The sequence below is a fragment of the Pseudopodoces humilis genome, chromosome 19 (assembly GCF_049639895.1).
Source record: "Pseudopodoces humilis isolate 2021_Gansu_Grassland_sample_001 chromosome 19, ASM4963989v1, whole genome shotgun sequence".
Lineage (NCBI taxonomy): Eukaryota > Metazoa > Chordata > Aves > Passeriformes > Paridae > Pseudopodoces > Pseudopodoces humilis.
Window position 1 is genome coordinate 8,394,348 of NC_142218.1, and position 14,794 is coordinate 8,409,141.

General features: G+C 57.9%; 1 protein-coding gene across 3 annotated transcripts; it reads right to left on the reverse strand.

Annotated features, from left to right (window-relative positions):
• Positions 1-1,930: 1,930 nt before the first annotated feature.
• SAMD10 (sterile alpha motif domain containing 10) lies at positions 1,931-13,879 on the reverse strand. 3 transcript variants are annotated; one of them, XM_088064618.1, is made up of 5 exons: positions 13,794-13,879; positions 8,296-8,489; positions 4,806-4,974; positions 3,291-3,431; positions 1,931-3,003 (listed from the first exon to the last, which is right to left on the reverse strand). In XM_088064618.1, exons 1-5 carry the CDS (start codon positions 13,822-13,824, stop codon positions 2,939-2,941), a joined length of 600 nt encoding a protein of 199 aa, XP_087920744.1. In that variant the 5' UTR covers positions 13,825-13,879; the 3' UTR covers positions 1,931-2,938. The 3 variants fall into 3 exon arrangements, with proteins under 3 accessions (XP_087920744.1, XP_087920743.1, XP_087920745.1); XM_088064617.1 differs by lacking the exon at positions 13,794-13,879 and adding an exon at positions 10,695-10,796; XM_088064619.1 differs by lacking the exon at positions 13,794-13,879 and adding an exon at positions 10,695-10,772 and having other exon boundaries at positions 2,887-3,046.
• Between the last annotated feature and the right edge of the window lie 915 nt (positions 13,880-14,794).

Below are 14,794 nucleotides of genomic sequence, written 5' to 3' on the forward strand. Positions count from 1 at the left end.
CAAGCTGTGCCTCAGCTCGAGAGGATCCCGAGCAACCTCCAGTTCCAAGGGTCCTGGTGCAATACTCACCACCTCAAGTTCTCATCCGTGAGGACTGTCCTTCCTTGGATCCACCATGCAGATGCATTTTGCTGTATGCCCAGAGCTACCAAAGTCAAAACAGTGTCAGGGCTGCTCCTGATGCATCCCTGCTGCCTTGGGCACAGTCCTGCATGCCACTGGGACAAGCCATGGGCATTAGGTGGCACCAGACACTGCCAGAGCAGTACTTCAGAGTATTTCAGAGGCAGCCTGGAGAGATGCTTTGCTCGCACCATCACTGTCCTCATCAGGAAAAACACATAGAGCAGGGGACTAGGGGCAGGACAGCATCCTCCTGCCAGCCCTGGGAATATCTTTTTCACCCTTCTCCTCCACTTTATCCTGTGCTGGTGGGTCTCAGAAAGATGGGGCCATGGTTGGGGCTCTGCCTGAATGCAGTTAGTTGTGTTTCTGCTTTCTTCTGTGCCTCCTTTCTTCCACGCAGAGGAGCTGGAGGGAGCCAGAGCATCCTCAGGAGCACAGCAAGGGGCAGCTGGCCTTTGGAGCAGCATCTGGGGGGGAACCCTGCCTTTTCCAGTGGGTCTGGGATCCCCAGCACTGCTCTGTGCACCCCAGCTGCATGACAAGATAAATCTCCACCAACTTACTGCATGAGCCCAGCTGGAGCCTGGAGAAGACATTTCTCCCTGTGTAACTCCCAGGCTCTGGAGAGAAGCTCAGCGTCTCCCTCTAACGATGTGCAGACACCTGCAGCCGTGATCTGTGGTTTGGGTTTCTGGTCCCCTCTCCACCCCACAGCTCCCCGTGCCTCCCCACCGCTCCCACTGCCCCCGGCTCCCCACCAGGACAGAAACAAACCTCTCTGTGAAAAAGATGGGATTTTTCCTGGCTTCTTTTTCCTTTTCTTAAAACTCAATAAATTCTCCCAGCTCCCAGCTCTGTTGCTCGTGAGTGAGGTGAGGTGAGAAGAGCAAATTTTGTTGCATATTTGAAAAGGTCAGTATGGAAACAGAGGAAATTCTAATTCCTGTGTCCTGGGGTACTGGGGGCTACACACAGCACAGCCCTGGAGCTGCTTCCCTGCAGACCAAGCTGAGGGTCACAGACCCCTGACCCACAGGCAGAGAGGGAAGATCTTCAGCATAGCATGGAGGGATTTAAGGCTGTAGACATCTCCTGAGGATATCCAGGAAGGACTGGAGGGACCAAACTCACAGGGCAGGTTCAGGTGTGGGAAGAGTCAGAAGAGCAGTGAATTAAAATAACAGTCTATAATTTATTATCAGCAGAGCAGTGATGCCTTAAGTTTTAGCTTTCATAATTTCCAGATTCTATACTGCATTGGTATATAACTCTGAACTTCATATAAAGTGGTAGCAAGTTCTCTTCACAGTGTAGTTAGACAAAACAATCCTTTTCCAGCCCAGGAACCAAGGACACCATTGCAGCTTCAGGCCCAAAAAGGATGAATAACAGCGAATTGAGAAGAGCAATCTGGGAGGATGTAACTTCATAACCTGAAGCTGTGATTGGAAATGGACCAAAACTTATAAAAGTGTGAAACTCATGACTGGTCATCCATCTTGGGTGAAGCCACGGCTGGGCTCTTGTACTGCCCAAGGTGTATCTTTGAAGGCCTTTTAAAATAAATACCTACTTTTTTATTTTAACACTGTCTAGCCTCTGTTCTAGGTAGCCTCTCAAGGCATCAGAAGCAGGCAGGAGGGTGCCTGGCTGGGGGCACTGTGACCTGCCTCCACATCCCAATGCCCCAGGGGTTTTTTGGACCCCCATGACCCACAGCCCTTCCCTCATCACTTCAGGGGGAATGTGGGGAGGTGGCAGCATCCACCCCGGCCAAAAATCCCAATTTACACATAGGTTTTCCTTATCTGCCCACAAGGGCAGTCTGTAGCTCTGTATGGAAGAGTTTGGGAGGCGGAGATGTAACAGCAAGCACTTTCACTGGGGAGTGATGGTGAAGGTCATCAGGAAGGTGCCTGGCTTTGGTGGCACCATTGCCAGCTCTTGGGCAGGAGGTCAGGACAAGAACCTGCCAATGCCTGGATGAGCAGAGCTCTGCAGAGCTGGTGGGAGCACAGAGCAGAGCAGGACCAGGCATGGGGGCTGGGGAGGACCTGGCACCCAGTAATCCCCCAGCCCCACCCTGGGCAGCACCCATCACCACCCAGCAGCACCCCTGCCTGCTCCCCCCAGCCTCTGCACGGGCTCCCCCGTCTGCCTGTGGATGAAGGATGAGCTCCTGGCACAGCTTCCTCCAGGACATGGCACCTTCTCAGTACATCCACCCTGCTTTTACTCCCAGATTTTCCAGCTCTGATGACTCAGCTCCCTTTTTAACTCACCAAGTGGAGCTGGGTGCTGGAGTCCTGGCCCTGCTTTGAATTTTTTGGCTGGTTGTATCATCTTATTTGCTACTGATAACGTCACCTCCCCGGACACTGGAAGACAGCCCAGTCTGATGAGGAAACCAAAGCTCCCTAAATAATCTCTGAGGCATGGACACGAGTTGCCGGGTGCTGGGATGTTGCCCAAGTGCATAATGCTTCAGTGTCCTGCACATGGCTCCGAGCTGTCCCTGGAATCACTGCATTCCCTTTCTCCACAGTGCTGAGCCCTGCCTTTTGTCATCTCCTTTTTTCCATCTCTTTCCCTGTGAACCATCAGGCTCAGGTGGGTGGAAGTTCTTCATCTGTCCCAGCAGCTGGTTTGCTGATTTTCCTCCAGCCAAGAGCCACGTCTGCTGGAAGAAACGTTCCATCCCTGCACAGGAATGTGTTCTTTTAAAATTCCTTTAAAAGAAAGAGAAGGAAGAAGCGGGAGAGGAGCCCTGGAGTGTCTGGGAAGCTGTCTCTTCTTATTCCAAGTGTGTGGCTCAGGTCTCGTATCGGCGGTGCACAGCCCGTCCCAGCGGAGCTCGGTTCACAGTGTTGGTGCAATCTGCCAAACAGACGGATCAGCTAGGAGACATTTCCAAAAGAAGCTGGAACAAGGTGGGAGAGGAAGGAATAAACAGCCTGCAGGGCAGCACATCACACTTCACCCACTGCTAGCCCCGGAGAACTTCTTCCCTTCCGTGCAAAAGGCCACTGACGGATTTTGGGCTGCGCGTGGCAGCCTGGCCCTGTGCATCACAACTCACCCCTGTGCTCCCTAAACAACCCCACAGCCCATCCCTGTGTGCCCCAGCCCAGCCCCAGAGCCTCCCCCTGCCCCCTTGGCCCTACCTTGGCTGAGCAGCTGCAGGTTCCGGACCTCCTCTCGCACCTGGAGCTGCAGGACCTGCTGCAGGACCTCCTGGCGCTGCGTCTCCAGCACGATCCCCATGCGCTGCAGCTTCTCCCCGTTCAGCCGCAGCAGCGCCCGGCCTGCAAACACGGAACCGCTCGCTGCCCGACCAGCCCCGTGCAGCGGGAGGGTGACTCCAGGAAAGGGCAACACAAAGGGGAGCCCATCAGCAGGGAGGAATGAGGAGGGAGTGCTCTCTCACTGCCTGGAGCAGTGCGTGGAGTGGCAGGATGAGGAGGAATGACTGGCAGAGGATAGGGTTAAACTGGATATTGGGAAGAAACTAATCCCTGTGAGGGTGGTGAGGCCCTGGTACAGGTATCCAGAGAAGCTGTGGCTGCCCCATCCCTGGAAGTGCTCAAGACCAGGCTGGACAAGGCTTAGAGAAACCCGGTCTAGGAGAAGGTGTCCCTGTCCCTGTCCCTGGCAAGGGGGTGGAACAAGATGGGCTGTAAGGTCCCTTCCAACCCAAGCCATTCTGGTTTGTGACCTCCCTTTCAGAGAGCACCGGGTGGCAGCTCATGTCCCCAGCCTCTGACAGGTACCGGCACTGCAATCATGTAACCCATCCCCGCAGGCAGCAGCTTTCCATTTCTCCGCTCCACCTCCCACATGAGGAGATGTTTTCTGAGCGCAGGGGCCCCACGCGGGCCGGTCGTCCTGGGGGAATGGGGGTGCCCATCACAACGCATTAGCGCTCCAGTCCCCACCGAGCCACTTCCCTCCAGTCTGGGGCTGTTAGAGGAGGGATTTTAAACCAGCTTTTGTCCTTGCTTCCCAGCGTACACTCGCTAATGCTGCCTTTGTTGCCAGAGCGAGGGCTGGCTGAGCTCTTGCATTAGGATTTTGCATCCCCCCCAGGCAGCTCCTGCCCTCACTTCCCTGCCACTGTCCCCTGGCCCTGGCCGAGCTCAGTCTGGCCTTGCAAATATTGAAGTTGGACTGGAATGATGCTCTTACACAGAGATCAAAGCCACTGTCCCCAGGGAGCAAAGGGGAGGGAGCAGATCCTAGAGGTGAGTCTCCTTGAAAGGCTTGATTGGGAGTTGGATTTAGACCTGGACAAAGATCTTTGAAACTTGGACTCCAACTGGGCAGAGATTTTTTCTCTTCTGCAAAATTTCTCATTATTTAAAAACTTTAAAAATATTATTATTATTATATTCATCTAGGTGATGAGAAGACTCTAGGTGGTGAGAAGACTCTTCCCTGTCTTAGAAACCAATATAATAATTTCTAAGAACCTCCAGCCTGTCCTGGAGCTCACTCTGGTGGCAGATGCCTCCTGCCCACCTAGGTCAGTCTTGCCGTGTTCCCTGCTCTCACCCTGGCTGCATGTCGTGGGTAGAGGGGACAAAAATGGGGGCCATGCCCATTTTCTGAACCACCAATGTGCAAACAGCCTTTCCCAGGAGCACGTGCTAGTGGCAAATAGTCCAGAGGGCACGCTGTACCTGTGATGGCGTGGTGGGAGAACGCCTCAACATAGATGAGATAGTTGTGTGGGCAGTGCTTCTTCAGCCATTTGCACACATCCTGCTGGGTCCACAGCACCACTGGTTTGACCAGGCTGCCCAGCGTGGGGCTGGTGTGGTAGATGCCATAGTGGTCACAGCCACGGACCTGAGGGGAGGGAGAGGGGACAGTGTTAGTGGGATTCAACCCTGCGAGGGGAAAATAGAAATCAGTCCGTGGGGATGGGGGAGAAGCTGGTTGGCTGCATAGGATTGGGGTGATGCTGGCAGACTTTGGCTCTACACCCTTAGTGTCCCTGGGCTCACCCTGAAACCAGAGGAACCAGTAAGGGAGGCAGGGAGAGCAGGGATGAGAGGTTGAGCTGGTTGTTCTGCTGCATATAGACCCAACACTTTAAACTTCCCAGCCCTTCTGCTGCAGTCAAGAGACCCAGCTTCCTTACCCTACACATCTCTCAGCCCAGCAGAGCATTGCAGAGGCTCAGGAAATGTCTTGGAGGGGTCCTCAGGGTCCCCACCTCACCAGGCAGAGATGGGCATTTGCTGGAAGCTCCCAGTGGGGATGAAGCCAGTGAGATCCTGGAGGATGGTGGCAACTGGTACAAAGCCATCCCCACCAGAAGTCCCCAGGAAAGCAGCCAGCAGCCAGCTGGTGCCCTGGAGTAGGAAGGACTCTCCCTTTCTCTCCCTCTCAACCCCCTTCTACCCTGAGCTGACTGGTCCTGCAGCCTTTCAGGTGTCTAAGGCCACCTCTGAATTCTACAGCCTGTTCTTGGGGTGCTGCTATGCTCAGAGACACCCAGGATGAAGCAGGGTCACAGTCCCCAGCACTCACTGTGCCCTGGTCACCTTCCACCTTCTGCTGAGCTATGCCATGCACAGTTATGCCCACAGGGAGACGGGACTTACCTGACAGCATCCCTCCATCCCACCTTCCCTCCCTCCAGCTGTCTGCTGCAGCGGCCAGTCTCACTCTGAGCCACCCAGTCTCAGCCTGAACCACTTGGCAGCTCCATTTTCTCTCCCCCATCACAGCTACGCTGGCCTTGCAAGGTTGTTGCAGCCTGGACTTATCTCACACAGAGCACATCACACATCTTGAGCTGTGACTGCACTGGGGAGCAAACCTGCTTCTCCTAGGGAATCTTCCAGGTTGGCTGGGAAATGGGGCTGGAGGATACAGGAATCTCCCTTTCCCTGCTTTTAGCACCCAGGAGAGATTGGTGAGCTCTCCACTGTTGCTGATGCTGAGATTTCATCCTTCAGCAGCACCAGCAAACAACACTGCTCCAAAGCATCCACTTGTGCCCAAGCTGCTGGGACTGTCCCAGGCTGGATCACAGGCAAATTGGGGTGGGAAAGGCACCCCTGCTTCCCACAACACAGGGGGACTAGATTGCCAGGGCTCACCCATGCCCTGGATACTGCAGGGTCAGAGCAGAAATAGCAGCTGATGCTCAACACACCGGCACGGGAAAGGTCTACAGCGTGTGGCCCGTGGTGTGCCAACATCGACCTCTGCGTGTGAACGCTGGCTAATTAAGCATGTCTAATAGAGGAGCAGGGATAATTAGTGTAAGAGGGACTCCAAACATGCCGCAGTTACTGAAACTAATGATACATTCCTGAGAGATGCTGCAGAGGAGGCAGTGGAGGGCAGCTGGGCTGGGTGTGCTCCCTGCCCCGTGCCAGGCATTGCCACAGAGCCTGGTGGGGCTGCTGACTGTGCCCAGGGGAGCGTTTGAGCTTGGAAAGGAACTGTTCCTCAAGCGGAGCTCGTTGGGAACATTCAAGCAAGAGGGAAGAAGGTGAAGTTGGGAGGCTGTACATTAATAAGTAAGGAGTCCGTCTCCAAAGCAGATGGAAAATCCAATAGACAGTGCACAGGATGCAGTTTCCAAACCAAACCCTCACCTTTGGGGGAGAGCCCGGCAGCTGCCCGGCTCCACCAGACGCATCCCAGGAGCCGCCCGCCTGCGGGAGCGGCCCCAGCCCACGCCGGCTGCGCGGCTCCTTCACACTTGGCTGAGCGCGCCCGAGAGTGTGCCGTGGGGAGGAGGAGGAGGAGGCGATTTGCTCTGGATTCACTAACGAGTGATGATGAGAAGCGGAGGGGCTGGGGGGAATAACAACCAGCTTCCCGCGAGCTTCCCACAGCTATTATCCAACTAACCCTCCGAGGCACCGGGGAAGAGGTGACAACTGGCAATTTCCCTGGGCACGCACACGGCTGCACGCACATCGCTCATCAGACACAGCCCTGCACCGGGAATCATCCCAGCATCCCTAAACCCTGCTCTGCCTGCTCGGTGCGCATCCCCCGCTGCCCATGGAGGGTCCCCAAGTGAGCCCCTGCGCTCCCCAGAGGGGCAGGGGAGGTGTAAGGGATCATGGGCTTGTTTTCCAGCCGGCTGAGCTGCGCTGTCTCTCTGATAAACTCTCAGCCGTGAATATCGAGCGCCGGTGTGGAGGAGAGCAGGCAGGAAGGCTGGGAGGCTGCTCTGGCAGGAAGGCAGGAGGTGGCTGGGGGAACCAGGGGGTGGGAGCCATCCCTGGGCACTGCAAGGACCAACTTGCATCACCTCCCTTCGCTCTGGCATTTTTCTTTGCTTACAGCAAATTGAGAACCTTTCACTATATCTTTCTGGGCAGCACATAGAGGTGGAGGAGGGAGAACCATGATAAGCCACAGCTGGCAGGTGGAGAGCAGCTGGTGTGTCCCCATGCAGGAGCCACGTGGAGGTGATGGGACAGTGCCACCAGCACATGGGACATTGTCTCCCCTGGAGCTGCTGCTCCTGAGAGCATCACAGCCATGCCCATCCCTGTGCGGTCCCTGCTCCCTTCTGAAGCCAGACCTTGTGATACAAAAGCATCTCCGTGTTGGCAGCTGGAAGCCAGGCAGTTGGATTTTCCCCGTTTTCTTTCCAGCATTCACTGTCTGGATGTGCCACCTCCGAACCCAACTCCCAGAGTGTGAAGGAGGGGCTGGAACCACCTGCAGGGATGATATTCCTTCCTGTGTCTGTGCAGCAGTGAATGGATGGAAACCTTTGGCTCACAGCCTCCATAGTAGAATAAAGCTTCAAATTTTAGGAGGACAATGGTCCAAACCTGGCTAAGAGACACACACAAGCGCTCAGCGATTTTAAGGCATTATAAGGAATTTGGTCCTGGCATACTGGATGCAAAATGGTATTAAGTCCCAGCTCCAGGTGGGAGGGGAGAGAGGGGAGATGGCACAGAGAGCTCACCCCAGCACAGCCCGAGGCCCAATGAAAACACATTATGATGTTTATATATGTTACTATAACTAAACACCCAATAATCATGAGGACTTTCAGCAAAACAAGATCTGAAGGCCTGATCCTGCAGGGAAAGAGGAGTTGCTCCTGCGGGGTGCCCACGGTCTGGCAGACACAAGGAGCTGAGTTCCCCTCGGCATGCCCGGGGTGGGGTGTGGGGGTACCTGCGAGCCCTCGGTGCCCGGCTGCCGCAGGAGTTTGACGGTGCGGCCGCCGTCGGGGCGCTGGCTGCGGCCGTCGTGCCAGGTGAGGCTGCTGCCCGGGTTGCGCTGCAGGCGGTAGCTGAGGTTTTCGGCCGACACCGTGTGCTCCAGGAGGCTGCGGCAGAAGCTGAAGTGAGCAGAGGCGGCAGCGGCAGCTGCAGAGGGAAGGGGGGTGAGAGACGGCCGTGGTGCCCATCCACCCTGTGCCTGGGCACCCAGAAGTGCCTTTTCTACCCCACAGGACCAGCTGAACTCAGGCTGTGGGCCCCTCTCTCCAAAAACTCCCTGTTTCTGCCTTCCTTTCCTGTTGGCAAGAAGAAAATCCACGAGCCTAGGAACTGCCAGCTGGCGCTGGGATCCAGCAGGCACCCGACAAGATGTTTGCCCACACAAACCCCTCACGAGCGACGTTTGTTTTGACACCCGCCAGCCGAGCAGACGCGGGACCCGCAGCTGATCCCCAACATGTGGTGAGAACCTCCTGCTTGTCACTGCCACTCTGCTGGGACAGGAACCGGCAGGAGGCCCAGGGAAGCTGCTTCCCATGGCCCAGGCTGACAGCAAACTGCCGCCACTGAGGAAAGGGGAGCAGAGAAACCCCCCCCGGGCAGCCTGGTGGAGAAGGGAATGCAGGCTGGTCCCCCAGAACAGACCATGGGTGCCTGGGGACAGTTACTGTGCACTCCAGTGATGGCTGGACCCACACCAGCTCCTCCATAATGACCACAAAGAGACATTTACCCACAACGAGTGCTTCTTGTCCCTTATTCATAGAATCATAGGATATCCTGAGGTGGAAGGGACCCGCGAAAGTCATTGAAGTCCAATTCCCTGTGTGTTAACAAACTGGGAGTGCTGGGTCTGCAACGAGGTTGCAAAGCTTTCCTTTAAGAGGGCTGAAGGGACCCAGCTGCCATGGGAGGAGGGTGAGTGGGTATTAGGGGCTCACGCTCTGTCTGCTCCGGATAAAAGCCAGACAGCTTGACATAAGCAGCTCTGATCTGCGGAAGCAAAGACCGGAGCATCCCCCAGCTCACCTGCTCCCACCACGGGGAGCCAGGCAAGTCATGAACCACCTCCAAGAGCAGAGCAGCACCCAAATGAGATCCACTTCCAGGACAAACCACCCTGGGAAAACAGGAGGGCTGGAGAAATCCTGGTGCAGCTCATTTTCCTAAGTAGTGGGTTTTAAGAGGGAATAGGTTTCAAAGAGACCACTCAAGTACACCTTTATGCAATAGAACAACTGGCCAAAAAAAGACAAAATAGAGCAGAAAAGGGTTGTCCAAGGATACCCAGAGCACATCACATAGTGCTGTTTCTTAAACACACCCAGCAGGAAACATTGCCATGGGGAAACTGAGGTAGGGGACCTGTCTAATGGCTGGGGAAGTGATCTGGGAGAAAGTGAGTCAGAGGGAGATCCATGGATTGGCTCAGTGGGGAGCAGAGGCAGGACTGGTAGGTGTGGTCTCTGCACCTGTCCTGGGAGATGGGGATGTCTCTGATCCAGCAGTCTCAGACACCCTGAGCCCATTGTGTGAGGACCAGAGCAGGCTGTGCTCCCTCCAGCCAAGGATGTCTGAGATGCCACTGTCCCATCCCTGGCATCTCAAGCACTGTAGCTGTGCTGGGATACCTCTGAGCTGGAAACTGCCCATCCCACTGGGTGCTGTGGCAGATGTAAACCTGGCAGGTCTGGAGTTTTGTCCTTCAGCTGTGCCAGGGCTTCCACAGGACTTGCTACAGGGTGTAGAGGGAAGGGGGCTCTGGCCATCAGTAGGACCCATATCCATGAGGAGCTGAGGAGCATCTGCTTCCAGCAGCAGGACATGGGCATCTCTGCTCCTGCAGCAATCACTGCTGGAGGCAACACCAGGAGCGGGAGCAGATGGGGAAGAGGGGTGAAGGGAAGAAAAGCAGATCTGGGAGCAGAGCCTGCCCCCTTGGAGCAGGCAGTGGCTCCCTGCAGCCCCGAGCTCCAGCAGCTCGTCCACAGTCTCAGTTTCCCCAGCCCAGCCCTTGGGTCCCAACTTTCCAATCACCTGGCAGCGCTCGACATGGGATGGTAGGGAGGGCGCTGAGGGGGGCATGTGGGAGCGTTTTGGAGCAAGGAGGGGATGGGAGCAGAGGAGCCCCGTGTCAGGACAGCCCTGGGCAGGGACACGGGAGTGACATCCAACCTTTCAGTGCCCTGCACACGGAGTAGCCACAGCATCCCCAGGAGCAACCAGCCACCCTCCATCCCCTCCACCCTTCTCTGCTAAGCCTGTGCCCTCCGGCCAGGAATGCACAAGCAGTATCTCCCCCCAGGCCCGCTGGCCCCACAGCCCCCCGGCCATGCCCTGAAGACCCCTCACCTGACTCGGGTGGTCCCTGCGAGCTGCGGATGGTGGAGACGCAGCAGAGGGATGGCCGGCCCTGCTGCATCTCGGCGGGAGGAGGGATGCGCGTGAGCGCTCGGCACCGCTGTCACGAGTGCGGCTCCATCCCTGCCTCCCCTCATACCTCGTCCACACCTGACTGATTCCCCCGAACGCCTCCCTCCCACTGCCTCTGAGCACCGGCTGCACGCTCATCCCAGCTCCGGGCGGCCCCGAGCCGGTCTCACATGGAGAGGGGGGTGAATTCCACCCCCTCCCCGCTGCCCCGTGGGCGTTTGATCCGGAGAGATGCTCGGTGCTTTCCTCTCGTGCTCCCGCCTAATCCCGCGGCAGGGCCAGCTGGCAGCGGCAGGGCCAGGGAGCCTAGCGGGGGCTGCTGCAGGGGACACCGCACCCACCGGGCATCCGAGTGCCCCGGGGACAAGCGGAGCAGTGGCACGAGTGTGGCAGCACCGGGGTCACCGTGGGCTTAGGGCGCTCGGGTGCAGGAGGAAAAGCGGAGAAGGAGCGTGGTGATGAACAGCCTTAGCAGGAAGGGGCCGCAGGGCTCAGTGTGGGCTGCTCCTGCTCCCGGCCAAAGCTCTCATGGTGGTGTTGGGGTCCGGGCAGAAGTGGGGTTTCCAAGGAGCAGAGACTGTGCTGAATCCTGAAACGGGAATGCAGGGACCTCCAGGGTGGCTGAGCCCGAGCTGGAGTGGGGAAGGGAGAGCTCAGCTCAGCTCCCCAAACAGCCACCGTGACCCCACTATTCCACTGCCAGCTGGTCTACGGTCCCTGTGCCCCGTCTGCCTGCCCTCTGTGAGTGACACCCCACTGCCTGCTTGCCACCGGGGAATAGCTGCCGGCTTGTTTCCATGGCTCTTTGATCCATTTTGGGCATCTCTCCAGCCACGCAGGAGGGAGAGGCCAGGTCCGGGTCACCGCAGGGAGGGCAGCAGCGGTGGGACAGGGTCTGCAGCAGTGGCAGGGACACTCCCTCCCCTCATCAGGCACAACGCTGCTCCCGCTCCCGTTCCCTCTCCTGACACTTTTATGGCTGGTGAAACGTGAGCACTGGAGAGGCTCAGAGCAACAGCAGCTGCTGCTGGGGAGAGGGACGGGAAACCTCCCGGGGCTGGGCACCTCGGGGCAGGATGTGGCAGCATTCCCCGGCCAAAGCATTTCCATGTGGGTGTCGAGCTGGCTCCGGCTGATCACTACCAACAAACCGGCTGCCAGGGGACTTTCCGCGGATGCTTCCTGCTCGCAGGTGACCAGGATCTGCCCGGGGGACACGGTGGAAGGCAGCCAAGCTGCAGGAGGAGCAGGCAGGGGCACAGCAAGGGGAGCCAAATGCCTGGACAGGCAAAGACTGCCTGACTCCTGCTCTGTCCTCTGCCACCACTTCTCAGCATGGCCTCAGGAACATCCCTGTGTCTTTGATGCCATCGTGTGAGTGGCTGTCCCACAGACCTGCCCTCCAGATGGGGCCATGTCTGCCGGCAGCTGCAGTGGGGGCAGTCAGGCTTCCCGGGGTCAGACAGGCTTCCCGGGATTAATGGGAGAAGCTTGAAACAAGCTTTCACAAGGAATGAAATTGCTTTGTTGGTTTGCCTGGGTACCCGTGTGTAATGACCCTTGGGGGTGGGTCGTCACCAGGGTTGTCACACCACGTTTGGGAGGAAGACATTTAGCACCAAATACAACGAGGGATTTGCTTATAATGGGAGGTAGATTTACGGAGCTGGTCATCTCTCTTGTGTTCCTGCAGGCAGGTGAAGATGGGACCAGAAGTCTCTGAGTACTCCCAGTGAATTTGCTCAATTCAGGGAGCAGTTTTGTGAAGAACTCGTCCTGCTGTTAGTGGTGTCTGCATGAGCCATGAGCTCAGCTGGCACTGCCATTGCCCTGGTCCCCTCTGTCCCTTCCATGTGGCTTCACCCTGGTGTGGGGCAGAGCTGTTGCTTATGCTGGTGGAGCCTCCAGGGATGATCATCCCAGTGATGCTCTCTGGGATCCCCCAACACATCCCTTCTTTGAAGCTCTGCCTACAGGATGGACCAGGTCCTGCCCTGAGCTATTCCCTCAGGGTCTGAGGGAAGATGGAACCAGACTCAAAGAGGACTGACACCCCCTCCAGCCTCTTCAGATTCCCCTGGAGTGTGCTTGGCTCAGGCCCTGGGTGCAATGAGTGTCACCCCAGTGCTTCCCTCTGAATTCTCCACTTGCAGAGATGAGATGGGAGCCCCGCACAGGGATGGAGCTCAGGCTGCTGGTGGCTGCCCACTGCTGGTGCCTCCCGAGGACAGAGGAGGAAGGGAACAAAAGGCAGATGTCCTTTCCGTCCTCCCTGTGCAGCACGATGGGTGCCGTGAGCACACGATGAGGGAGTGGGCACACTGTTTGGGGGGAATGTGCATGCCTTTGGGATATCTGTGATCCTGAGACTCCCATGGGTACTGCCAGGAGGTCCCTGAGCACCCCAGGACTTCCGTAGGGTTGGACAGTGTGAGAGTGTGGGGTGAGGGCAGTGGACAGGACTCCAGGTAGCTCTGGGCAGGTCCTCCTGGCAGGAGGCAGGTGTGGGAGCCCACAGGCATGGACACCCCTGCCTTCAGTGAGCCCCCTTCCACCTTGACATGCTCTTCCCAGGTGTCCTGTCCTGCTCGAGCACCCCAGGCCTGCCTACCCTGTCCTCACACCTGCCTCCCTTTGCTCTAGCCAAATTTTCCAGCCCATTTCATTGGTACACCACAATACCAAGGGTAGGGCACGGGGACAGACTCCCCAGAATGGGGGAGTAAAGGGGAATGTGGAGAGACTGACTCCTTGGATGGAGAGGACAACACTGGGGATCGAGGGCAGGCAGAACCCTAGAATGGAGGGGACAGCACCGGGGGAGGGATGAAGAACAGACCCCCGGCATGGAGGGGGCAGCTCCGGGGGATGGAGGACGGACAGACCCCCAGGATGGAGGGGACAGCATCGAGGAGAGATGGAGGGCAGCCCCTCGGATGGAGCGGATCCCCAGGTCCGCGGCTGGGGGAAGCGCGTCCCGCCCCTGAGCACCTGAGCCCCCCCGCCCGCGCCCGGTACCTTCCATGTCCTTGGGCCGGCCGCAGCACATCCTCCGGCAGCGGCGCCGCGCTCGGGCGGGGACGGAGCCCCGCGCCCCCCGCGCCGCCGCCGGCACCGGGCGCTCCCGCCCGCCCCGCCCCGGTGTCCGCGCCGGGGGCGGCGCCGCCATCCGCCACCCCCGGGGGCTCCGCCCGCCGCCGGCCCCGCGCTGCCGCCCGCGCAGCATCCCCGAGCATCCCCCGATCCCTGCCGGGGCTGCGGGCATCACCCCCCAGTCCCTGCCCGGGGCATCATCCCCGCTGTCTCTCTCCAGCTGCGGGAGCAGGTCCTTGGGGACACCGGGGTGCAGTGGGCACCATCGACGGGTTTTTGGGCATGTTTGCAGTGGGCACAGAGCGGAAAACACCTGGGTGTTCCCAAAATTTGCTCCCCAAATGTCTCTCCTCCCCACGACCTCCAGCTCCCTGGATGGGTGATAGGGGGCAGGCAGAGGAGGGTGCTCACCCCAGTGGGGGCTGCATGGGCTCCGGTGGGTGGTCTCAGCATGAGTGGGTACCCACCAAACCTCACTGCTGCTTGGCACGCCAGCATTGAGCAAAACGGTGTCACCAGCACCTGTCACTACCCCGAGGTGACAATCCCACAGGTATTTTTGTAGGTGCCTGCATTCAGCTGTCACACCTGACCCAGACAGGGACTGTCACTGCCAGCCCCTGCAGCCACCAAGGGACTGAGATCTGGCTGTGCACGCTATGTTCATCCTGCGCTGGGCTGGGAGACAGGTGGGAGCACCTCTGGCTGCCCAGGACAAGCACAGGCAGGTGCCTGTGCTGTAATACTCCACCTTTGCAAGGGTTCCCTGTCACAGACCCACTGCAGCACAGGGCAGCACCCTCACCCTCGTTTTAAGATGAAGAACACTCAGCTTAAGCACACTGTGTGCTGATCACTGCCCTGCTGGCTGGGAAGGTGCAGCAGGTGGCAGTGACCTTGCACAGCCTTGTGCAGGGTTTGTGTGG

What these genes read in the sequence shown, in the direction of transcription:
- SAMD10 (XM_088064617.1), bottom strand. Translation starts at nt 10,764, where the DNA reads ATGCAGCAGGGCCGGCCATCCCTCTGCTGCGTCTCCACCATCCGCAGC. An exon ending in GCAGGGACCACCCGAGTCAG is followed by an intron (nt 8,490 to 10,694) that starts GTGAGGGGTCTT and finishes TTCCCTCTGCAG; the next exon opens with CTGCCGCTGCCGCCTCTGCT. An exon ending in CTCCCACCACGCCATCACAG is followed by an intron (nt 3,432 to 4,805) that starts GTACAGCGTGCC and finishes CCGTGTTTGCAG; the next exon opens with GCCGGGCGCTGCTGCGGCTG.